The sequence below is a fragment of the Colletotrichum destructivum genome, chromosome 2 (assembly GCF_034447905.1).
Source record: "Colletotrichum destructivum chromosome 2, complete sequence".
Taxonomy (NCBI): domain Eukaryota; kingdom Fungi; phylum Ascomycota; class Sordariomycetes; order Glomerellales; family Glomerellaceae; genus Colletotrichum; species Colletotrichum destructivum.
Genome location: NC_085897.1, coordinates 2,180,143 through 2,202,350, shown reverse-complemented (window position 1 = coordinate 2,202,350; position 22,208 = coordinate 2,180,143). Strand labels below are relative to the sequence as shown.

Sequence of the window (22,208 nt, the reverse complement as noted above, 5' to 3'; positions counted from 1 at the left end):
TTAGAAAGTAGATTTCCGGCTAGCCTAAAACTCCATAAAACTGAAACGAGAGGGAAGGAGGAATGCCCCTTCTCTTTTTCTTTTTTTTGTTTTGTTTATTTGGGTTGGGTTGGTGTAGGTAATATTTACAACGGCTTGCCACCGAGGAAGTCGGACCAGCGGCGGACTTCGGAGGGAATGCCCTCCTTGCGGGGCAGCTTCTCACTCATGCACTGAGCAAAGAGCATAGCAGTCTAGAAAATCGTCAGTGGTAGTTCGCGCGGTATCAGAGACATATCTTGTGATTTCTTACCTTGGGCTCCATGAACAGGGGAACGCCAAAGTCGACGGCATTGCGGCGCATGACGTAGTCGACATCCATGATGGTCTTGCCACGGGCCTTGGCCAGGTTGAAGACGCCGCGAATGTCGTACTTCTGGAAGACTTCACGGAGGGCGCGTTTATCCTCCTTGGGAAACTCGATGACGTCGACCGAGATCTTACTCTTGGCGCTCGACTCCAGGAACTCCTTGACCTCGTTGTCGGCGGCGTACAGCTTGTAACCCAAGGGGGCGAGATAGTTGACAACAGTAGGGAGCCACTCCTTGTTAAGCTGACCGCCAAAGAGCAAACCTTCACCGGGCTCGGGCATCCGGAAGTTCATGGTAGACTGCAAGGAGGTCCAGTAGGCCTCGACGAGATCCTTGCCGAAGCAAGCAATCTCACCAGTGGAGGCCATCTCAACGCCAAGGAAGGGGTCGGCTCCGGCGAGACGGGTCCAGGAGAACTGGGGCACCTTAGTTGCAAGGTAGTCACGCTTAACGGCCATGGGATCGACCGGCTTGGGGACCTGCTGGCCGACGAGAGCCTTGGTAGCAACCTCGATGAAGTTGGTGCCAAGGACCTTGCTGACGAAGGGGAAGGAACGGGAGGCGCGAAGGTTACACTCAATGACCTTCAACGCAGGTTCGCCGCCCTCAGGGTTGTCGGCCTTGATGATCTGCATGTTGAACGGACCAGTGATGCGCCAGGCCTTGGCGACTCTCTCCGCAATATCCTTAACACGGTCCATGGTGGTCTGGTCGAGGTTGGCCGGGGGCAGGACGAGAGTGGCATCACCGGAGTGGACACCGGCCTGCTCGACGTGCTCACTGACGGCATGGATGATCAGGTTACCCTCAGAAGCGACACCGTCGACGTCGATCTCCTGAGCGCCCTCGATGAACTTGCTGATAACGACGGGGTGGTCGGGAGAAACGTTGGCAGCGGCCTCGAGCTTTTCCTTAAGGTCTTCCTGGCTATGGATGACAGTCATAGCAGCGCCGGAGAGAACGTAACTGGGGCGGACGAGAACGGGGTAGCCAACCTGGTCGGCAAAAGTCTCGGCCTCCTCGACAGAGGTAAGCTCCTTCCAGGCTGGCTGGTCAATACCGATGCTGTCGAGGATCTCAGAGAATTTCTGTCTGTCCTCGGCCTTATCAATATCTTTGGGGTCGGTTCCGAGAACATTGGCGCCACCACTCTCCTGAAGACGGAGGGCAATGTTCTGAGGAAGCTGGCCACCGACGGACACGACAACGCCGGAAGCGCTCTCTAGCTCGTAAATATCCATGACACGCTCGTAACTCAACTCTTCGAAGTACAATTTATCCGCAGTATCGAAGTCAGTGCTGTATGTTTCCGGGTTGTACAACGCGGATGTTAGTATCTATTGTTTTGTTGTTGGTGATGTTGTACTTACGTTAATCATGACCGTTTTGTTGCCCATTTGACGCAGAGTCTGGGTGGCACTAACGGCACACCAATCAAACTCAACCGAGCTACCAATGCGGTACACGCCGCTTCCCAGAATAATAGTGCCCTTGTCCTCGAAGGTGACATCGTGAGACGAGGCGTTGTAGGTGGTGTACAGGTAATTGGTGTCGGCGGGGAACTCGGCTGCAAGGGTATCGATCTTCTTGACCCAGGGACGGATACCAAAGGCAAGACGAGCAGCACGGACCTTGTCCTCAGTGCTACCAACAGCGAGAGCAATCTGCTTGTCAGAGAAACCAAGCTTCTTGGCCTTGATAATCTGGTCCTTCTTAAGGTTCTCCAGACTTCCGGTGCTCTCGAGAGCCCGTTGACAGTCGACAAGGTTCTGGAGCTTGTACAAGAACCATTTGTCAATCTTGGTTAGCTCGTGGACCCGATCGACAGAGTAGTTCTCGTGGAGCATGGCCTGACCAACGGCGAGCCAGCGGCGATCAGTAGGGTTCTGGAGCTCATAATCGAGGTCCTCGAACTTGTCGCCCTGGAAGCCAACGAACTTGGGGTCGACCTGGCGAATGGCCTTCTGGAAAGACTCTTCGAATGTACGCCCAATAGCCATAACCTCGCCTACAGACTTCATGGCACTGCCAATGTCGCGCTTGACGTGCTGGAACTTGGAAAGATCCCAGCGGGGAATCTTGGTGACAATGTAGTCAAGAGAAGGCTCAAAATTAGCGGTCGTGGTCTTGGTGACGGCGTTGGGAAGCTCGGGGAGGCTGTGGCCCAGACCGATCTTGGCAGCAGTGTAGGCGAGAGGGTATCCTGTAGCCTTGGAGGCCAAAGCAGAGGAACGAGAAAGACGGGCGTTGACTTCAATGACACGGTAGTCAAGCCCGTCGGGCTGAAGTGCGTACTGGACATTGCACTCTCCCACAACACCAAGATGACGGACGATCTTGATAGCAGCAGATCGCAACATGTGGTACTCCTCATCGCTCAGGGTCTGACTGGGAGCAACAACGATACTGTCTCCGGTGTGAATGCCCAAGGGGTCGAAGTTCTCCATGTTGCAAACAGTGATGCAGTTGTTGTTCGCGTCACGGACGACCTCGTATTCAACCTCCTTCCAGCCCTTCAGCGACTTCTCAACCAAGATCTGGGGAGACAGAGTGAGGGAGCGGGCAGCCATGTTGCGAAGCTCCTCCTCGTTGTTTGCAAAACCGGAGCCCAAACCACCTAGCGCGTAAGCGGCACGGACGATGATGGGGTATCCGACCTTCTCGGCGGCGTCGAGGGCCTCCTCAATGGTTCCGACTGCGATCGACTTGGCGATGGGGATGTCGATCTCATCGAGAGCGCGAGCAAAAAGATCGCGATCCTCACTGGTTTCGAGGGTCTTGACGCTAGTTCCGAGGACCTTGACGCCGTACTTCTCAAAGAGACCCAAGCGCTGCATCTGGACACCGAGGTTCAAGGCGGTCTGGCCACCGAAAGAGAGGAAGATACCATCGGGCTTCTCCTTCTCGATAACGTACGTCACGTATTCCGGGGTGACAGGCAGGTAATAGACCTCATCGGCGAGTGTGTGGTTGGTCTGGATGGTGGCAATGTTCGGGTTGATGAGGACGGACTGGACGCCCGCCTCCTTCAGAGCCTTGAGAGCTTGCGATCCTTCATGGCGAGCTCGTTAGCTGTGGGTTCCTTGGTGACAGTGACTCATCTCTCTCTCTCTCTCTCTCTCTGCACATACACAGAAGAGCGCAGAGCCAGCGAGGGAAACGAACCTGAGTAGTCGAACTCTCCAGCTTGGCCAATGGCAAGACCACCACTGCCAATGACCAGCACCTTCTTGACATCGACACCGGCAGAAGGCTTGATAGCGCCGCTCTCCAGATACGCCTTGGGGTTCGGCGCAGATTGCGCAGCACCGGGGCGAAGGGCGCTCGAGGAGAAGAGGCGCTTCTGCAACAGCTTCGCGTTGCTGTTCTGAAGCTGGGCCCTAGCCAGACCGTTGGAAGCGGCGAGAGTGAAGTTACGGCCGGTCAGAGCTGTCGGGACTCGTCGACCATGTCGGAGGACGGCCGGAGCTCGACCTGCCAAAGAACTTGACATGGCCGACGGCATTGTGATTATCTCAAGGTACCAAAGTGACAAAGACCTAGGGGAAGAAGAGTAAGTATACTCGAGGTCAGAGCCAATTGAATGGTTTTAGGACCAGGAGAGAGGAGAGGTATTATGGCCGCCGGGTTTGAAAGGGCTGTGACTCTTTCCCTAAGCTTTGGTAAGGTTGTGGGGAGGAAAGAAAACGGCAATTGTCCTCGTCTTCAGCAACAAAAGACGGTCCTGAGAGTGATAAGATAAGGAAATTTTTCGTTGTTGAATTGGCCGATCGGGGGGGCCCAACAACGACTCACGACGCTAACGGGGGGTAATATCACAGCCGTCTCTTTTCTCGGGGACCCGATCGCAGGCCAGGAGCCACTTCGGCGCCGTTATCGCTGGTTTGAGTTTCGTCACTGCAGTGACACACAGGGGGGGCGGGCATATGCACACAGGTACACAGGACACAGGGAGAAAACCCCGACAATGCAAAAGACGCCAGGACAAGGTTTTGCAGGGGCTAGAGCCAGCGTTGTCCAAACTCTGAGCACTGCATCTACTGAAAGTGTGTAACGGTGCCCCAAGCAATGCCCTCCCTCACTGAGAGGGGTTAGCTGCAACAGCAGTAGTGCTGTGTCTGTCCAGCCCACGCAAGCCGCGCCGAGGTGGTGCCCAGACAATGCTGGCAGCTTGGACACTATGCTGCCTGAGTCGCGGCCTCTCTCGCTCATTTGAGAAGAAAATTTGTTACATGAATGACTGACAATATGGAGCGTTTTTCTTCACAAACTTAACGTGCAATTACTGCTTGTTGTAACTAACACCTTAACGGAATCCCTTGAAATTCAGTGTTTGAAGTGAGTCATGGCTGGGAACGACCTCCATGGTTGATTCTGGAGATGATGGGGCTCGAATTGCTTTTGGGCAACCCTTGTGACTCCAGCAACTCCAGTCCCCAGCCAAGGACCACCAAAGTGACTCACAGCACACACACACACACACACACACACCTCAGCCTCCGCGACTCTTGCGTTTTTCCAATTCTGTGAGGGTCCGAGCTTCCGACCTGCGTCAAAACTTTGCTCTATTGCCCCGCGGTGCCGTGTTTGCCTTGAAGAGCCGTTTCTTCATTTTCTCCCTTGGCCGGCCTATTTTCCACCCCGCATTCACACCAAAACACGTTCTCCGTCGAGTTCTGCCACAGCAATGGTCAAGAAGCCCATCATCGGCCTCCTCGGGGGCGGCCAGCTCGGCCGTATGCTTTGCGAGGCCGCGGGGCCGCTCGGCATTGATATCGCCATCCTGGACGAGGCCAGCTGCCCCGCGAAGCAGGCTAACCAGAACAGCCGGCACATCACCGGCTCGTTCAAGGACCCCGCCAAGATTAGGGAGCTGGCCGCCATGTGCGATGTTCTCACCGTCGAGATTGAGCATGTCAACACCGAGGTCCTCGAGGAGATCGCGACACGCGGCGTCATCACCGCACCGGGCACCGTGAAAAGGGTGCCTGTCCACCCCCATTGGCAAACCCTGCGCTTGATCCAGGACAAGTACCTTCAGAAGGAACACTTTGCCAAGGCCGGGATTCCCATTGCCCCGCAGATGGCCATCGAGTCCGGCCCCGCCATGCCGGAGAGCCTGACGGCGGCTTACAGGACCTTCCAGTTCCCCTTCATGTTGAAGGCGAGAAAGGGCTCCTACGATGGTCGCGGAAACTTCAAGGTCAGGGGCCCGGAGGACTACGAGGCGGCTGTCCAGGCGATGGGCAAGCTGTCTCTGTACGCTGAGAAGTGGGTTCCCTTCGACATGGAGTTGTCCGTCATGGTTGTGCGCACCGAAGACGAGGACGGTGAGCTGAGGAAGGTTCACACTTACCCGGCTGTCGAGACCATCCACGAGGAAAGCATCTGCACCAAGGTTTTCTACCCGCCCCGGAAGATTCCCGCCGATGTGTGTGAGAAGGCGCGTCAGGTGGCTGGAGACGTCATCAAGACGGTGAAGGGACGCGGCGTCTTCGCTGTTGAGCTATTCTTGCTGAAGGACGGTGAGTTGATAGGTGAAATACGACTCGTTCAACCTCTAATTATCGGGCAGGCACCATCACCGTCAACGAGGTCGCCCCTCGTCCTCACAACTCGGGACACTGGACCATTGAGGGTGTCCCTTACATGTCGCAATACAAGGCCCAACTTTACTCCATCTTGGACATGCTCCCGCGGTCGATCAAGCTCCAGCCCCGTGTCTCTAGCGCTCTCATGCTGAACGTCCTTGGAGGCGTCCGCGAAGACTCCCACGAGGAGCTGGTAGATCTCACCGCGTCCCTGTACGATGACAACATGGACGTCTTCCTCCACCTCTACGGCAAGTCCTCCAAGCCGGGCCGTAAGATCGGTCACATCACAGTCACAACCTACTCTCCCAACGCCAACTTGGAGAGACTGGCCGCGCCCCTTATCAACGAGGTGAACTACATGCGCGAGGCTCGCCTTGACGCTTCTCCTGAACAGCTTCGTCTGCAGGAGTCCCCAGCAAAGAAGGCCAGCTCTCGTAACGCAGACAGGCCCCTTGTGGTGGTCACCATGGGCTCCGACTCGGATCTCGGCGTTCTGAAGGGCGCCTTTGAGATTCTTGAGCACTTTAATGTCCCTTACGACCTCGATATCACCTCCGCTCACCGCACTCCTCACCGTATGGTCGAGTTGGGCAAGACTGCGGCGCAGCGTGGCATCAAGGTCTTGATCGCAGCCGGTAAGTTGACCCAAGTGTTCCTGCCCCTTCCACGATTGTACTGATATCATGTTCAGCCGGCGGCGCTGCTCACCTCCCCGGCATGCTGGCATCTGAAACCACGGTGCCAGTGATCGGTGTGCCCGTCAAGGCTACCCACCTGGACGGCCACGACAGCTTGTTGAGCATTGTTCAGATGCCTCGCGGCTGCCCCGTGGCGACAGTCGGCATCAACAACTCCACCAACGCCGCGCTCCTCGCGGTCAAGATCCTTGGATCCTCCAGCCTTGAGTATCAGCAGAAGATGGCCGAGTACATGAGCAACATGTCCCGCGAGGTCGAGCACAAGGCGGCCAAGCTGCAAAAGATTGGCTGGAAGACGTATCTGGAGAGCAAATAAGCACAAATGGGGGTCTGTTTTATTGCATACGTGGGGTATAATCCCCCCACCTTCGAACAGCATTGATTGATACCAGCAACGGCGTAAATAAGGGGGGCTTAGAAAATAACAAAATTCGGGTTGTAAAAATGACGATTCCCGTTCAATCAACAAGCTTGTTCTTGGTGACATTATTAGTCTTCCTCTTGTTCTTTTGTTTCGCCCCTAAGATTTTGTTTTGCCTAACGCTTATTACAGCCCGTAAGTCGGGGCACTGAGGTAACGTATTGGAAGAAATATTGTGTTGCTGTTTGAACATGAGGCCTGGACATCTACCCGGGCCGGAGCCTCTGATGCGCATGCCTTCTCGCAACCTCTTTGGTTCCACCGATGGCCCCAATCGTAGGGTCGGGCGTGATTAGTGTAGCAAATTGCATTGGATCTACACCAGCAACTGCTGCATCCGAACGCAGTTGGTGGGGTGTCGATGAGATATTGATATTGCCCCGCCATTCACACCTGGGCCCCGCAATTGACACATCCTAATGCCGGGGAGGTCGTGAACGTCGCTTTCACTCATTGGTCAATGCCGTTGGAACACTCGGATGAGACCGAATCGGTCATGGCGTCGATGACACCGATGAGGGAAGCGTCAAGCTTTCATGAGGATCATCCGGCGCCCCCCTAGCTAGACAGCGACAGCTCATTTTAAATGCGAACCTACAAGAGTCATGGGAGTGGGGCACCTGAGCCATTTGGGTATCAACATCGGCATCGGCATCGCGATAAAACATCCGCGGTAAATAGGCATGACCCTCTAAAACGTGATTGGTATTTCATTCGCCAACATATGCCAGCCCAAGCTCATCTCATGTAAGTCGTTTCCCTTTTTCCACTTTTTTTTTCTCCATGCCGCTTCGTCTAGTTTTTCTCTAGTCTCACCGCCGGGTTTCTCTCGATAAAGTTCAGGTCCACCTTGTGTCCCAGCAGCTCCCGAATGTTGGAGATACCATACTTGATCATGGTCGGTCTCTCCAAGCTCAAACCCCAACCGTAAACCCTCATATCCTTGGGCAAGCCCATGGCCTCGAGCATCTCCGGTCTGAACATACCACTGTTGCCGATCTCGACAAGCTTGTTCAATCCCTTGTGGAAGCTGAAAATCTCCATGCTCGGCTCGGTGTAGGGGTTGTAGGCCGGCTTGAACTTAATGTCCGTAATGCCCATCTTGTTGAAGAAAATCTCCATGAACTCCATCAAGCCACCCAGCGTCAGACCGTAGTCCGCGATAACGCCCTCAACTTGGTGGAACTCGGCCAAATGCGTGGCATCGACACTTTCGTTACGGAACACTCTGTCAATAGAGAAGTAACGAGCTGGGGGTGGGCGGCCGTCAGGACCCTTCTTGGAAGCCAGCTGATGGAGGATTGCCGTCGAGATGGCTGTTGTGTGCGTGCGGAGAACAAGCCTCTGCGCCTCGTCCGCGGCCCAGGGGTAACGGTAACCGATCGAGCCAAACTTGCCATCCTGGTGGACCTGCTTGACGTTTTCCCAGTATGTCTCATAGTCCTTCTTGTCATCCGCCGACTCGGGGCCAGGCTTGTCTGCCACCTTGGGATCTGAGATGTAAAAGGTATCCTGAAGGTCTCTCGCAGGATGTTGTTGGGGAACGAACAAGGCGTCGAAGTTCCAGAAGCCAGACTCAACGAATTTGCTAGTAGGCATCTCTTCAAACCCCATCTCGAAGAAGATCTGACGGAACTCATGGCGGACCTTGTTGAGAGGGTGCAGTGCGCCGGCGTTCTGGTCAGCTCCAAGAGCCTTGAAGTTGTACGGCTTGAAGTTGGCCGTCTTCCACGAGCCCGATGTGATCATATCGGCCGTAAGGTCGGTCTCTTCCTTCTTGATTTCGAGCGCAAATTCAGGCCCCTTCTGAATCTTGAAAGTGATGACCTTCTGTGTCTTAATGAGCTTACGCTTCTTCAGCTCGGTGATAATCTTGGGCTCGTGGGTGCCAGTCTCCCGGATCTTCTGGAGCTGAGTTTGGGTAACATCTTGGATCGAGTCGGCCTGTGTATAACCAGTCAGGGGGTGCCCAAGGAATTATTGGTGATATTGGAACTTACAGATGCGACAAGCTTGCCGTCGCTACCCTTCTTAATCCATTTCTCCTTGAAGGCCTTGCCTTGGCCAACCTTTGTTACGTTCTTGTCGCCCACAGCAGCCTCGAGCTCCTGAACCGTCAAACCTTCCAATGCTTTGCGGACAGCCTCGAAAACGCGAGCTTCGTGGCTGCCATGCTCCGCAATCTGCTTGCCTTCTGCCTCAAGAACCGCTTCCTCTCGGTCAATTGACTCATATGTCACCATGGAACGGCTAGCAAGTCGGTCCAGCGCCGCCTTGATGTCGACGAACTGGAACTCGGGGAAATGCTCGGCAGACAGAATAGGATCCTTCTTGGACAAAGCAAGAAGGATCTGGGATGTGAGGTCCCCAGAAGGACCGCTGCTCGCCGTCGCCATCGTTGTATGTGCTGGTGTCTTGGGAATGTGACTTGCACCCCCGGATTGTCAGTGTTCGGCCTGTTGAGTCAGAGGGGCAAGTGTGAATTAGGCGGGAACTCCTGGCAGAAATTTGGCCGCGACGGTCGAATCGGAGGGGAGGGTGGACCCTGCGCGGGACAGAAAGGAGGGGTCCTCGTGTCAAAGATTCTCCCTTCTCCGAGGACGAGGCGCACCCTGCGCTAAGTAAGCCTATGAGGAGCTGCATTGGAATACAAGCGCCGGTAGGACGTCTGTGCAGCTTCCATGTTCGACGGCAGCTTGTTACCTTGTCGGTGTCTGTCCAAGCAGTGGCGTCACTCACGGCATCCCTGCAGCTGGATTCGGCCGTCGCTTATCCACATCAGTCTGCGTCAAGTTCCAACGGTCGGGAAACAACTTTACATCCTTCCACTTCGAACGCCAGCAACACCATTCTAGGCTCACATACTCTCAACCCTTTGGAGTATGTGAAGCACCGCTCGTCGCCACGCTGCAGGATTCTCTCCGACACCAATGAGGCCAACGAGCTATGGTAGATGATGCCGCGCCAGAGACCCTGCCAGGCCGATCGATCCCTCTCGAGGATGAACAACAGGATGGCAGAGGGTTTCCGGAGTCGTCGCAGCAATTCGACGACCCGGATGCGAGGGGCAGTAGAAGGAGGCGACGAAGAAAACACCGGAAGATCAATCCGGGCCTGGCAAGGAAGTTCGACTTCATGACCCAACTACTACGAAACCTGGACGCTCTTGTCTATGCGGAGCTTTGCGCTCTATACTACATGGAGTAGGTTGTCTCTATCCCTTGTTCTCCAGTGAGATATGCTGACAGTTCTTTCAGATGCTCCATCTTTCGTTTTGCGGTCCGTGTTTATGGGCAACATCATTGGCTGACGCCCAAGCCCGACGACTACCCGTTGACTATGGAGGCGGCCCGGTCGCAGGTCATATCGGTGTTTGTCCCGAACCTCCTCTGTATTATCCTGCACATCTTTACATCACTGCCCACAGCTGGCGAAGCTACTCGCGGGTATCTCCATGGAGGTGTCATTGTCGACTTCATCGGACAAAAGCCACCGACCTCTCGGCTTACGTTTCTGGCGTTTGATTGCATCATACTAGCCATCCAGTGTTTGATGCTGGCGATCCATTCCGAACGAGAGAAACTGCGTCCCATTGTCCGGCCCATACTCTTTCGGCTACCTCCGGCAATACAAGAGACAATCGCGGCAGCATCAACCCAAGACCACGATGCTGAGGAACGAGGGGTCCTGAGGGACTCTCCTGACTTGGAAGCTGAAGGCGCCAACGGCATAGAGCTGCAGCCTTTACGGCCCAACGGCGATGGCGACCAGGGATACGATGCTGAGCGAAGCCGGTCCTTGCGAAGTCGCTCGTCCCTTCACGCAGCAGGTGGAATGCATCTGTTCGATGTTCTCAGTTCGGGGAATGGCGTGGTGGGAGAATTCCACATATCTCACACCATTAGACATGCCACGACAGATTATTGGGGGGCGGCAGGTCATTCGCTCCAAACGTTGGGTTACACGGCGGCATTGACGAGGCTTTCAGCAATGAGGAGGATGCCTCAATTAGAGCGCAATCAGAGGAACCAGAGGTAGTGCGGGTGATAGTACGATATCCAATAGCGACTGAACTTCAATGCATAGTCTGGTATATTAAGCAATCTTGCGACCAACATTACCAACGCCGCTTCCCTTCACCGTAACAAGTATGTCGCCCGACTCGTCATCGTCGACGTCCCTCAGCCCCCAACTACTCGCGCCGAATGTCCGCAGGTCCCGCGCCAGTCCGACCATTTCCTCTGTGCCGATGATGTCCCTTCCTATTCTCAGTCTTCCCACGTCTTCGGATCCCATCGCCATCAGTGTCAACACTGTGCTGGCAGACGTTTTGGTGACGCAGCCTCCTTGTGCGATGGTCTCCAGCAACTGATAGGCACAGTTCTTGCCGATGTCTTCAGGGACGACACCACCAACCGGGGGAGCAACGACGTCCGCTGAATAGAGCACACCGACGGAGCTTGACTCGGCGACCAAGCTGAGTCCAAAGCCGATACCTGTCCGTGTCTTCGACTTGTCGGCAGCCGTGACCAGCGGTGCAGTGTCGTACTGCGCAGCGATGTGTATGTCCGAGACCAGCGCGTTCAGCACTTCTCTAGCTGAATGGATCATTCGGCTGTTGTTGGATGCTGAGACTCCAGTACAGTATGCGACTCCACGTATCCTTCTTATCTTTCCGGGGTTGCGGTTCAGGTGAAGTGTTTTTGGAAGTCGAACCTGACTTGCGAACCGTAGCTCTACGACGCCACCGCCACCTCTGCCGCCCTTCCCGGGGCAAGATCGTGAAAGCACTCTCAGTTCGATTCGTGCAGGAGGGATGCCGAAGAGGGCAAAGAGGGGTAGGATGGCTGTGCGAAAAGAGTCGACGGAGATGTCGCCAGTCTCAGTTGCAGATGTGATAACACCCGGACCGGTGAACCGAATGTTGACATGGGCCTTCGAGAATGGTGCTAATAGGCAGATCGGCAGGAGGAAGTAGGTGACGCCGCGGTTGTTGTTCGCCGGCAGGTTATGTTCGATGACGTCGCCGTCGGATGCGCCGAATCCAGCCATGGTGCCAGTGATCAGACCGGGATGGTATGTGATCGTCGTACCCGTGTACGAGATTTGCATGGAGCTGCCATTGGTAACGGCTTCAAGCAAACGCAGAAACGAGATCTCATGCGGCGCGAGACCTGGATGTGTCGGCGACGAGCTGCGAATCTTGGAGATGTGTATAGGCCGACCGGTAAGAGTCGAGATGATCAATCGCTGCGCGAAGGATCTATGTCCTGTGAAACGCAGGTACTCGGGAGCGGAATCCATCGTGCCGTCGTTTTGCGGTACTGTGCCGGTGCCCGAGTCCGAAAAGCGAAGATGAAGGTGGGATCTAGAAAATTATCTTTTTCTGCCTCGGTGTGGCGGTCCAATTCGCTGTACATGACAGGCGGTGAGTCAATCTGGGTGGGTATTCGATAAGATAAGCCGCTACATTCAGTGCTGCGCGTCGTCGCGCAGCAGGTGCAAGCAAGCATCTGCAGGGTCCATCAAAAAATCTGACCCGAATCTATACCTACCATGAGCTTCTATTGCGCCTGAAGCTACAACTCTACTCATTCCCTCTCCATGTTGACCAGCTACGTCTTTCCTTATGTCTCAAAGAACCCTTTTTCGTGACATAGCATGTCGAAACACATTTGTTTGCCAGTCTTGCCGTTCGATATTCAAGTCCTCGCCCCCGCAGTCATGGGCTATTCGATATAGCTCCCGGGTGGCCCAGCTAGGAGCTCGTCAACGGTCCAGCACTCAGACAACACAAAACAACCACTCTGCTACGCAGTCTTCTCGAGCCGATCCCAATACGAACACAGCCGCTGCTGCACTACTGAAGGAGCTCACGCAAAAACGAACTGGCGAACCGATCTTGAAGTTCTTCGAAAAGGGCGAAACAGGCAAGGTCCAGCAGCTTGGGACCGAGGATGCATTCACAGATTCCGTAGGCGGAGTGGCCGATCTAGAAAAGGACCTCAAGCTTGACATTGCATCTGATATGCGAAGCATCTTGTCGCGGCTCCAAGAAGAGGGCGCCTTGGCAACCTACGGTATTACGGATGTCGAGTCCATTGCGAAGGATTTCGAGGGGAAATTGGGAGATGCCAGCAACCCTGAAGATATGATGGCGAGGCTTGACGACTACATTAAGGACCTGGAGAGTCAGCTTGATGCTGCTGGATTCGACGTCAGCGGGTTTGATGATTCGAATCCCGTGGCGACTATGGATGTCATCGAGGCGACGTCTCGCCAGGACCCTTCGAAACGAAAGAAGCATCCCCCGATTCCACAGATCCCCGAAAACGTATGGAGCTTCAACCAACGAAAGCGTATTGCACGACTGAATGCTCTACTCTCGCGAACGACCAAGGAAATACGGAGAGGGGAGAATGTGACCGCAAAGACTGCTCAGTCAGTGTGGAAGACGTACAGTGCGGCGCGACAATCTCTGGCAAAGGCATGGGCGCATGTTCCTCAAGATGTATGGAATTTTCTCTGGGAGGTTCTGTCACTGGACGAGCCACAGAATCGGAGCCGACTCACCTATCTCTCGTTGTTGGCAAGGGATATGAGCGAGGCGAAGGTTGCTTTAAGCCCATCACAGCAGCTGGTGACCGTGGAAGCCATGTTTGTAGATGGGTGGGAGACCAAGGCTATTGAGGGCTGGAAGCGATGCATCTCGACACTCGGCGATAGCGGCGCCGATACTTTCCAGGAATTTTGGGAGCTTGGAGTGCGTATGTTCTGTCAGCAAGGGGATCTGGCCCAGGCAGAGCGTGCAGTCAACAAGCTGCTGGAGCGTCAGCTCGACCCACGCATCCTGATGCCGTACATCAGAAGCTGCGCCGCGAATCCCGCAGACGAAGCAAGAACCAAGGCCTGGGACGCTTACCGACGCATGAGAGACCTTCTCGGCACATCCATGAGCCTCGAGGATTACGACCAAGTGATCTCCTTCTTCTTGACGACAAACCAAACGGAGCCGGCCCTCCAAGCTTTTGTCGATATGATGAGCTCTGGGACAGTGGAGTTGAAGGGAAGAGAGCGCTTGCCTACCCAGATCGGCAATAAGTTCTTCTTTGGGAAATGGCTGAAACGCCTCATTGGTGCCGGGGATCTAGACGGAGCACACAGCGTCTTCATTTTCATGCGCTCTAAGGGCATCGAGGCAGCCACTATCCAGGTAAACGGACTCATCGGCGCTTGGCAGAGGTCCGGCGGTGCCGACAACCTTGAAAAGGCGGACAAATTGGCATGGGACATGATCAATGCCCGCATCAACTTCGTCCGCAACCGACGTCGGCTGTCTTCTATGGAGGGGCCGGTTCGCATCGTCGAAGTCAATGGAAATGCCGAACTGGGCGCCATGCCAAAGGCTACTCTCGAGACGTTCTCTTTGCTCGCCGAAAACTACCGCATTCGACGCCTGCAGGGCGAGATAGAGAAGCTCTGGGACGCCTTCAGAAAAGCAGAGATCAGCCCAGATGCCTTTATGATGAACCAGCTGCTGGAGTCGTACTCCCAGAACGGCAACGTCTTCGAGGCACGGCAGCTCTACCGGTCGCTTGTGTACGAACGCAAGGTGAAACCGGACCCGTACACGTTCATGGCGTTGTGGAAGATGCTGGGCGCCAACAGGCTGCACAATGTCAGTGGCGAGGAGCTCGACAACGAAGTCAAGGTCACGCGCGAGACCTTTGCGGAAATGGTTCGCTTCTCGGCCGTCTTCGAGGCCGAAGGCTTCGACGGCCAACTCGCACGCAAGGTGTTGCACACATTCCGCCGGCTCAAGGACAACCTGGGCATCGTCACAGCGCTGCGAGCCTTCGAGGTCGTCTTCAAGTTCACGCCACCCGAGGTGCTGGGCCTCGAGATGCTGCTCGAGACCACCAGCCTTGCATGGGAGACAGCCCAAGCGAGGCAGAAGCTTCGTCTCGTGAAGCGTAGGATCGATGCACACGTCGAGAACCGGCAGAAGCTGCTCGGTCAGTCCACGACGCTGGACGAGATGACGCCCAAGCAGCGCGGCGAGGAGCTTTCGCATTACATGCAGACAGTGTACTTGCAGGAAGTCGGCCCTGTGCCAGAGAGTTACGTTGCACAGGTGGCCAAGGAGATGGGCGTGTACGATATTTTGGCAAAGGCTTAAGAGGCCACGAATACTCTCTGTAACAAATAGACTTAGATCTTGTACACTTATAATGACACCTATCATGACCACCAAGAAGAATCCCCTTGTCTTTTTTCCAACTCGGTAGCCAGATGATTTACTGATAACACATGACACACCATATACCTGCCACTATTTAATCGTGGTCCTCCTCAGTGACACCAGGGCATCCCTCCATCTCGTCGTCTGTGTACGTGAACTTGCACCAGAAGCAATAGCGATGCTCCTTTCTGAGATATTCCACCAGCCGCCTCAGTTTCTCGGCGTCCTCCAACTCGTTGAACTCATCCAGCTCGGTGTCCTCCTCATCCAGGTCCTCTGCCGTGACGTAGACGGTCTGCCTTTTCCCCAGTGCCGTGCGGTCGTCCTCATCCTCCTGGTCATCCTCGTACGTTGGCAGCCGCGAGAGGCTCTGCTCCAAGTCATACCGCATCCGTCGGTCCCTCTCTTTTTCCTCGCGGTGCCGCGCCAGACCCCGCCAAAGGACGTTGATGGACTTGAGCGGCCTCGCCGTTGCACCGGCAGCCGGTTTCCTCCTCTTCTTCATATTCTCCTCCTCCTCCTCATCCCCCGCCCCTTTCCTGGAATCCGTCTCCTCGCCCTTTTCGATGATTTGAAGCCCGCTCTCGGCATCCTTCTCCTCTGCCATCCTTTCCGCGACCCTCTGCGCCGCAAAAACCTGTGCCTGCACCCTCGCCGCCTCCCTCTCCTGCCTCACCCGATCCCGGTACTCGAGCGGATCGACCTTGGCCCTCTTACCCTCCCTAACCTCCTCCTCGATCCTCTCTGCAGCCTCCCTCATCTTGCGCTTCTTCTCGCTCTCCATGCCGATGCCGCCCCTGTCCTCCTTAACCTCCACAGCAATGGGCTCCGTGCGCGCACCGTCACCCGCGGAACCGCTCGCGCCGAGCGCGCCGCCCTTGAAGCCCATCTTGGCCATCATCGCGAGGCCCTTGCTCTTCTTGGCAGCGGCGTCCTCGAGGAGGGACCGTGAGAGCGCCTTCTCGCGTGCCGCGGCCTCTTCCGCCGCGAGCTCCTCCTTGGACTTAACGCGTCCGCGGATCTCCCCCTCACGTCTCAGGCGCTGACGTCGCTGGAGGGAGGTTTCTGGTTGAGCCGTTTTGATGGTCGAGGGTTCCTCGAACGTCATGTTCATGTAGTCGTCCTCCTCATCCGAGGCTGCTGATTGCTTGGGGTCCATGGTCGGCGGATGTTTTGCCGTCTGTGGCGCCTTTCGACGGTTGTGACTATATTGTGCCAAGTTTCGGGTTGTACATAAATCTTTGGCAGCTTTGCTGACTATTTCTTGTTTTTTTTCTTGTTGGCGTTGTGAAATGCGTGGGATTTTCCCAAATGTTTTTGAGTCGACGTTGGAGAAAGAATGCCTCGGTTGACGTAAGCAATCAGGTGTTGAGTAAAATGTCGTCTGCGCCTAGTTGAAGAGTTTTTGACTTGGTTGCAGACGATCCAGAGCTTGGTTTGTATATTGCTGATATCATTGATGCTGGTTAACCAGGTCAGGAAGAGTGATAGTTAAGGCAGATGGATGTAAGAGCTTAATGATAGTACGTAAGTGAATTGGCCGGGGTTCGGGGCTGGTCAGTGGATCAGCTGTCGTTGGCTGTAATGTATGGTACGAATACACACACTGTTGAAATTGTAGCTGCGATGGCGGGTCCATACAGGTCCACCCTAGCTAGGTACCTAGATGCAAACCTCCAACTGGGTGGGATTCGAATGGCCCGTTTGGACTTTACATGCGCTTGAGAATGTCGTCAGACTGGTTCAAGTTGCGCAGCAAAAAGTACATGTACCGGGCGTTTCTCTTTAGAATGAATGCTCTATATAGGGAGCTACCAACAGAAGCTCGTCCTCCGTCCACCATTGCGTTGGTATTGAATACAAAAGGGAAATTACCATGCTGAAAAGCACCAGAAACTTTTTGATACCGATGTCACCGAGACTGCAGCGCAAATCGTCTAGCGATGTCTGGCCTTCTTTCTGCCCTCCTTCTCTCTCTCGTACGCGTTGGCCTCCCTGCCCTCCTCGTTTTGGATCTCCGCCACAAGCCTCTTGTATTTCTTCTCGTATGCCTCGTCCTTCGCCTTCTTCATGCGCAGGTTCTCGCGGGCCATGAACTGGGCGTCCTTCCTCAGCTCTCTCATGGCACCCTTGCGTTCCTTCTTGTGTTCCTTCTTCAACTTGGCCATCTCCGCGCGCTCGCGGTCCGGGTCGTAATGCTTGTTCGGGTCGTACGAGTCCTCGAACTTGGGGATGTACGTCTTGATAGACAACGGACGGTGATGGTGCAACTCGAGCGGTCGCCGCGAGAGCTGCGCGATCCTGAGCATCCGTTCCAGCTTGAGCTTGGACTTGTCAAGCTGTTCGCCCAGCGCTTCGGGCAACTTGGAGCGGCCCGACTTGCTGCTGAGCTGCGTAACAATGTCGAGGGCAGGCTGAAAGATCTCTTGGAATGACGGCTTGCCGGTCCAGGTGTCAGCAGCAGCACCGAGGAGTTGAAGAGTCGTTCCTAGCAGTGCAGCCTTCTTGGACTCGGCTTCAGCGCCAGACACCTCCATAACGGCACAATCGGCCGGGGAGAGCTGTCGAAGTTTCGTCTTGCGCGCGTTCGCGATACGAATTCCCGCCGCAGGCTCGTGAACGGGGAAGTCACCAGACATCTTCGAAACAGGAGAGGGAGCTATCGCGCATAGGGTGTTGAGAGAGAAGCTCATGACCTCAGGAACGTAACGCTTTGAGAACTGTTGATACTGAACTGCCAGAGTCGACAAGTAGATGCCGGTAGCGTAGTCGCTGAGCGTTTGAGGAATCTTACCACCGAGGTAACGCCCGATAGTAAGCATAGCGGGGGTTGCAACTTGGTGGAAATGATCCGAGGTAGGGAAGGTTGATCCGATCGCAGTCAGCAGCGTCAGGTCTCCTACGTGCATGGCAAGAGGCCGTTGCTGGCTGATCTCCTCCAAGTGAGAGCGATATTGGTTTGCGATTTCGACCGGGAACATCTTGGCCAGAGAATGGACGTGTCGAATCAGACTCTCCAGTACTTGAAAAGACGGGCTACTCTCGTCGCGGGGGCTATCGCCGACCATGTCCACTAGTGCCCGAGCAAAATTTCCGAGCTTCTCTTTGTTTCTGCTGTCCAGCTTCGGGTGGTACAAGGCTCGAATGCGTTGAACAATGGTAGGCAGCTTGTCGCTGGGAAATTTCTGCGACAGTGCCAGCAGCTCCTCGTAGCTTTGTGGACATGGGAACGTATAGGGTAGATCGGAGCTGTCGACCTCTGCACTCCCTTTTCTGTCCCCGTTCGCAAACAGCGAGCTCTTCGTTTCCTCCTCGTTGAGAAGTCCCTTGGTGAACTCGTCGTCTTCGGAGTCGTCGCCTTGGTACTCTTCTTCCTCATCCGAGTCCTCATCTTCACTCTCAATGGGTTCCAGGTCCGAGCCACTGGCAATCAAGTCGTCCTCGATGAGGAAGTCATCCTCGTCGTCGAATCCCAACTCAGTTGCAGTGGGACGAGTTTTAGTTTTAATACCCTTTCCGAGACCAAAGTCTTCGTCCTCCTCTTCGGGAATGAACTGGAAAGCGGGCTCTTCGGCATCTTGATCTTCCATCTCCTCGTCCGAGTCTTCGTCATCTGAGACTGCCTCGCCTCTCATTCTCTTCAGGCGCTTCTCCTCCAACTCTTTCAGCCTCTTGGATTCTTCAGCCGCCATTTCCTCGTCCGTCTTTGTGCGCTCGGTGGGGGCTGCTCGGCGATCCTGTACGAGCTTCTTGAGACGCAGGTCAAAGTCCTTGTCGAAAGTAGCCTTGTCGACTCCAGCAATCAGTTTGTTTGCCTCCTCTTTCTTCTGCGCATCGGATTTGTTGCCGTGGGACATCAGAAGAGCGTGCAAGTTTGGCAGCTCCTTGTCCAATTCCATTCGCAGGTCTGCGTCCTCGTCCTTGGCGACTTGGCGCTCGTATTTGTGCATCTTCGACTTCGCCATGACCTCCTCCATGACCTCCTTCTTTGACTTTTTCCTGTCGGGCTCATCTGCAGCTGCTTCGTCGTCATCGCCCAGCCCCGCGTTGCGAAGGCGCTTGAGCCTCTTCTTCTCGGACAAAGAAGAGTCGCTGTCGCCGTCCTCACCGAGGTCGTCTTCGTCGAAGTCGTCTGCCATGTCGGCGTGGTGTTCGAAATTGAGGGTTTGGCCGTCGTGTGTCAATTCGCCAAGAGGCTCAGTTTCTTCGAGGTCGAAGAGCGACGTCTTCTTGTGCGACCTCTGCTTCTCACGGGCGAATCGCTCGAGCATCTTTTCCTCCTCGGCCAAGGACGGATCATTCTCACCGAATCGACGATCGAGGATTCCGCCAACCTTATTTCGCTTCTGCATCTCAACCAACAAAGTCTCGCGGCGCTGTTGCACTCGTTAGCATCGTGTTCTGTAAGGGAAGTCTTGGGCAACCTTACCCTCTGCTCGCCCATGGACTTGGCCTCGGTCGGACGGCCATGAATGCCTTTTGCCGCAGCACCGGTCTGAGGCCTGTTGCTCGTAACCTCGAATTTGGGACCTCGGGGGTTGTGCTTGAGGTCGAACGGGTTGAATTGTTCTCTGATCTGGCCGAGGGCCGCACCTCTCTGCAGGCGCTTATCGGTCTTGGCCTTTTCATCTTGCGCAAACTGGCGTTTCTGCTTCTTGGACTTCTGGGGTCCGACAATTCCCTGCTCCCGAAGGGAAGACTTGAGTCGTTTGAGCTGCGAGCCGGCCATCTTGTCGTTCTTGCCTGGGACTCGGGGTTGTGGGCGCTGCTGACAGGAGACAGTGCCTTCGCCCAAATTTTTTGAGCGGGAATGAAGCAGAAAGTTGCTTATCTTATCGAAATGGTGGGGATCATAGGGCGGTGGCGAAAGGCAGAATCAACCAGCCGTCATGGCTCGAGCTTGATTGTCGCTACTTACATTACCTAACTTACCTACCAAGCTAGAGGTACAACGAGAACCCTCCGACTCCATTCCATGCTCAACGCCCAGCAATCGATCATGGTTCAACATCCTACGCTTCCAATTTCAACAATATGACTTTCATGTCATTCCTTCGTGATGAGCGCGTCATTCTCGTGGGCATCGGTGCCGCTACGTTCGGCTTGGTCACTATGATGACCCAGATGCTGACGTACATTCGCGACGACAACGAAGTCAAGGTCACACCTCCGAAGACGCAGTACATCACTCAAGAAACAGAGGATGCGCTCGGTCTCGATACTCTCGACAAACTTCTATGTCATCCTAATTTCTCCATACGCGACGTCGCCATCAAGATCCTCTGCGACCGCGCTGTCAACGATCCCGACACTGTCCGGCACTTGCTGTACGGGATCACGAGACCGGACTATGATACTCGTATGAAGAATCTTCGTGCTTTGGCAACATTGACAGGACAGACTAATGGTAGGCAACAATGACCCACTGGAGGGGCGGAAGAGCTGACTGACTTCCAGACTTCGCAGAGGGCCTCTCAAAGCTGCACACATGGAGAGCATACACTGCCCTTGTCAGATCTCTGGAGTTGAGCCTAGACGACGTGGAGCAAGCCAAATTGGACGACAAGTACTGGGACGAATACTATCTCCGCGATATGGCTGAACGGTTCTGCCTCATGTTCGTCCTCGAGCTCATCACTAAGTACGGTGCGGATATGTTGGTGAAGGCCAGGTTCGTGGAGAAATGGCTAGCCAAGCAGCATTGGGGAGACGACGAAGCGGAACGGCAGGAGAACTTTACCTATTACATGGAGCACAAGAACAACCGCATCGTCGACATTGTTACGAGGATCGCGCATACAACGCAGGGGGCACAGGCAATTCTCGCCTGTGGCCTCGTCTCCAAAACCAGGCCCGGTATAAACCCTGATCCTAACCTCTCTGGCTTCACCGTTGTGTTGCAGTCCACGCTGTGCAACGTGGACAACGTGGACGGCGACGAAGAAGGACTACAGACAGTGGGCCAAGTGCCCCGTGCGCAAGAGCATTCGGCCGAGGAACAACGTCTTAGGCGCCAACACCGCGAGGCAATGGTATTCAACGATGGCACACGCCCCATTGGAAGGGAAGACATCATTGAGAGAAATCAAGATTCACCGACTTGAACGGACCCCACCCACTAGATGATGGTCGAAGCAAGCTGCAGATTTGTTGAATAATGTCCGCCGCGGACTACATGTGTTGTTGCTGTGTGGAATGCAGGGTGAGCACGAAGGCATAAATGTGACTTGGAGGCGCGAAAGTCGCATAGCCCGTGGAAGAGAACAGCAGGGAACAGGGAACACCCCACATTCGTATCAACGTGAACTGCGCAGCACCTTCATGCCGGCTGGAAGTTGTGGACTCCAAGCGCGTGAAAGGGGCAGCAGATACAGATACACAGCATCCGCATTCTGCTACATCGGGAGACGAGAAGTCCATCCAGCAGCAGCACGAAACCCAAAGTCGGTTGGTGGCGACACCTGCAGTAGGTTGGCAGAGACCACTGACACCAATACCTAATAGAGATGAAAGAGAGAGATCGAATGCATTCCATTGATTGCTACGTCCTGGGCCGCCATCGGCGCTGATCAGTTCCGATTTCGACGCGCTCGTACAAAGCATGCCCTTGAGGCGTCAATCTTGTTCAATTGCTCGTTCTGTCCTAAACGAGTTCGAATTTGCACATCCCGGCACTCCAATTTAGCGTTTTGAGGTATTGTCCACGTGGCTAGCAGCCCGCCAGGTACGGATTCGGAGATTCGGCTTGCCCCGCCGTTCTGGAAGCTCAGTCTAAACCCCAGCTTGTCCTTGATCCCGATTCTCTTGTCCTCTGCCCTCTTGCCAGGACTTTCAGCTCTAGCATGTGGATAACGGCTTTTTGAATGAAGATGGAAGCTGAACCAGCACCCACATGGAATTCTA

The 22,208-nt window shown here is 54.8% G+C and overlaps 9 protein-coding genes across 9 annotated transcripts; 4 read left to right on the top strand and 5 right to left on the bottom strand.

Annotated features, from left to right (window-relative positions):
- Positions 1-125: 125 nt before the first annotated feature.
- CDEST_02886 (Putative carbamoyl-phosphate synthetase, large subunit oligomerization domain-containing protein) lies at positions 126-3,855 on the bottom strand (the record flags this gene model as incomplete). Its single annotated transcript, XM_062919045.1, has 4 exons — positions 126-233; positions 293-1,687; positions 1,721-3,402; positions 3,516-3,855. 4 exons carry the CDS (start codon positions 3,853-3,855, stop codon positions 126-128), a joined length of 3,525 nt encoding a protein of 1,174 aa, XP_062775096.1.
- Positions 3,856-5,037: 1,182 nt separating this feature from the next.
- Positions 5,038-6,958, top strand: CDEST_02885 (Putative PurE domain, ATP-grasp, ATP-dependent carboxylate-amine ligase-type, rudiment single hybrid; the record flags this gene model as incomplete). The annotated part of the gene is made up of 3 exons (XM_062919044.1): positions 5,038-5,875; positions 5,926-6,579; positions 6,636-6,958. The coding sequence occupies 3 exons, from the start codon at positions 5,038-5,040 to the stop codon at positions 6,956-6,958; spliced, it is 1,815 nt and encodes a 604-aa protein (XP_062775095.1).
- A 757-nt stretch (positions 6,959-7,715) lies between these two features.
- CDEST_02884 (Class II Aminoacyl-tRNA synthetase/Biotinyl protein ligase (BPL) and lipoyl protein ligase (LPL)) lies at positions 7,716-9,552 on the bottom strand. Its single transcript, XM_062919043.1, has 2 exons — positions 9,064-9,552; positions 7,716-9,007 (listed from the first exon to the last, which is right to left on the bottom strand). Exons 1-2 carry the CDS (start codon positions 9,457-9,459, stop codon positions 7,859-7,861), a joined length of 1,545 nt encoding a protein of 514 aa, XP_062775094.1. The 5' UTR covers positions 9,460-9,552; the 3' UTR covers positions 7,716-7,858.
- Positions 9,553-9,797: 245 nt separating this feature from the next.
- CDEST_02883 (Putative DSC E3 ubiquitin ligase complex subunit 4) lies at positions 9,798-11,156 on the top strand. Its single transcript, XM_062919042.1, has 2 exons — positions 9,798-10,266; positions 10,321-11,156. Exons 1-2 carry the CDS (start codon positions 10,010-10,012, stop codon positions 11,099-11,101), a joined length of 1,038 nt encoding a protein of 345 aa, XP_062775093.1. The 5' UTR covers positions 9,798-10,009; the 3' UTR covers positions 11,102-11,156.
- Positions 11,157-11,158: 2 nt separating this feature from the next.
- On the bottom strand, positions 11,159-12,367 carry CDEST_02882 (Putative RNA 3'-terminal phosphate cyclase; the record flags this gene model as incomplete). The annotated part of the gene is made up of 1 exon (XM_062919041.1): positions 11,159-12,367. One exon carries the CDS (start codon positions 12,365-12,367, stop codon positions 11,159-11,161), a length of 1,209 nt encoding a protein of 402 aa, XP_062775092.1.
- Positions 12,368-12,597: 230 nt separating this feature from the next.
- Positions 12,598-15,397, top strand: CDEST_02881 (Putative tetratricopeptide-like helical domain superfamily). The gene has a single exon (XM_062919040.1). It carries the CDS (start codon positions 12,693-12,695, stop codon positions 15,240-15,242), a length of 2,550 nt encoding a protein of 849 aa, XP_062775091.1. The 5' UTR covers positions 12,598-12,692; the 3' UTR covers positions 15,243-15,397.
- A 1-nt stretch (position 15,398) lies between these two features.
- CDEST_02880 (Putative G patch domain-containing protein) lies at positions 15,399-16,813 on the bottom strand. The gene has a single exon (XM_062919039.1). It carries the CDS (start codon positions 16,462-16,464, stop codon positions 15,400-15,402), a length of 1,065 nt encoding a protein of 354 aa, XP_062775090.1. The 5' UTR covers positions 16,465-16,813; the 3' UTR covers position 15,399.
- A 227-nt stretch (positions 16,814-17,040) lies between these two features.
- Positions 17,041-20,087, bottom strand: CDEST_02879 (Putative nucleolar protein). The gene is made up of 2 exons (XM_062919038.1): positions 19,735-20,087; positions 17,041-19,681 (listed from the first exon to the last, which is right to left on the bottom strand). Exons 1-2 carry the CDS (start codon positions 20,032-20,034, stop codon positions 17,243-17,245), a joined length of 2,739 nt encoding a protein of 912 aa, XP_062775089.1. The 5' UTR covers positions 20,035-20,087; the 3' UTR covers positions 17,041-17,242.
- Positions 20,088-20,251: 164 nt separating this feature from the next.
- On the top strand, positions 20,252-22,161 carry CDEST_02878 (uncharacterized protein). The gene is made up of 2 exons (XM_062919037.1): positions 20,252-20,712; positions 20,763-22,161. Exons 1-2 carry the CDS (start codon positions 20,340-20,342, stop codon positions 21,407-21,409), a joined length of 1,020 nt encoding a protein of 339 aa, XP_062775088.1. The 5' UTR covers positions 20,252-20,339; the 3' UTR covers positions 21,410-22,161.
- Positions 22,162-22,208: the final 47 nt, after the last annotated feature.

What these genes read in the sequence shown, in the direction of transcription:
- CDEST_02884 (XM_062919043.1), bottom strand. Translation starts at nt 9,459, where the DNA reads ATGGCGACGGCGAGCAGCGGTCCTTCTGGGGACCTCACATCCCAGATC. An exon ending in ACGGCAAGCTTGTCGCATCT is followed by an intron (nt 9,008 to 9,063) that starts GTAAGTTCCAAT and finishes GGTTATACACAG; the next exon opens with GCCGACTCGATCCAAGATGT.
- CDEST_02883 (XM_062919042.1), top strand. Translation starts at nt 10,010, where the DNA reads ATGGTAGATGATGCCGCGCCAGAGACCCTGCCAGGCCGATCGATCCCT. An exon ending in TGCGCTCTATACTACATGGA is followed by an intron (nt 10,267 to 10,320) that starts GTAGGTTGTCTC and finishes CAGTTCTTTCAG; the next exon opens with ATGCTCCATCTTTCGTTTTG.
- CDEST_02881 (XM_062919040.1), top strand. Translation starts at nt 12,693, where the DNA reads ATGTCTCAAAGAACCCTTTTTCGTGACATAGCATGTCGAAACACATTT.
- CDEST_02880 (XM_062919039.1), bottom strand. Translation starts at nt 16,464, where the DNA reads ATGGACCCCAAGCAATCAGCAGCCTCGGATGAGGAGGACGACTACATG.
- CDEST_02879 (XM_062919038.1), bottom strand. Translation starts at nt 20,034, where the DNA reads ATGGCCGGCTCGCAGCTCAAACGACTCAAGTCTTCCCTTCGGGAGCAG. An exon ending in AGTCCATGGGCGAGCAGAGG is followed by an intron (nt 19,682 to 19,734) that starts GTAAGGTTGCCC and finishes CGAGTGCAACAG; the next exon opens with CGCCGCGAGACTTTGTTGGT.
- CDEST_02878 (XM_062919037.1), top strand. Translation starts at nt 20,340, where the DNA reads ATGACTTTCATGTCATTCCTTCGTGATGAGCGCGTCATTCTCGTGGGC. An exon ending in ATTGACAGGACAGACTAATG is followed by an intron (nt 20,713 to 20,762) that starts GTAGGCAACAAT and finishes ACTGACTTCCAG; the next exon opens with ACTTCGCAGAGGGCCTCTCA.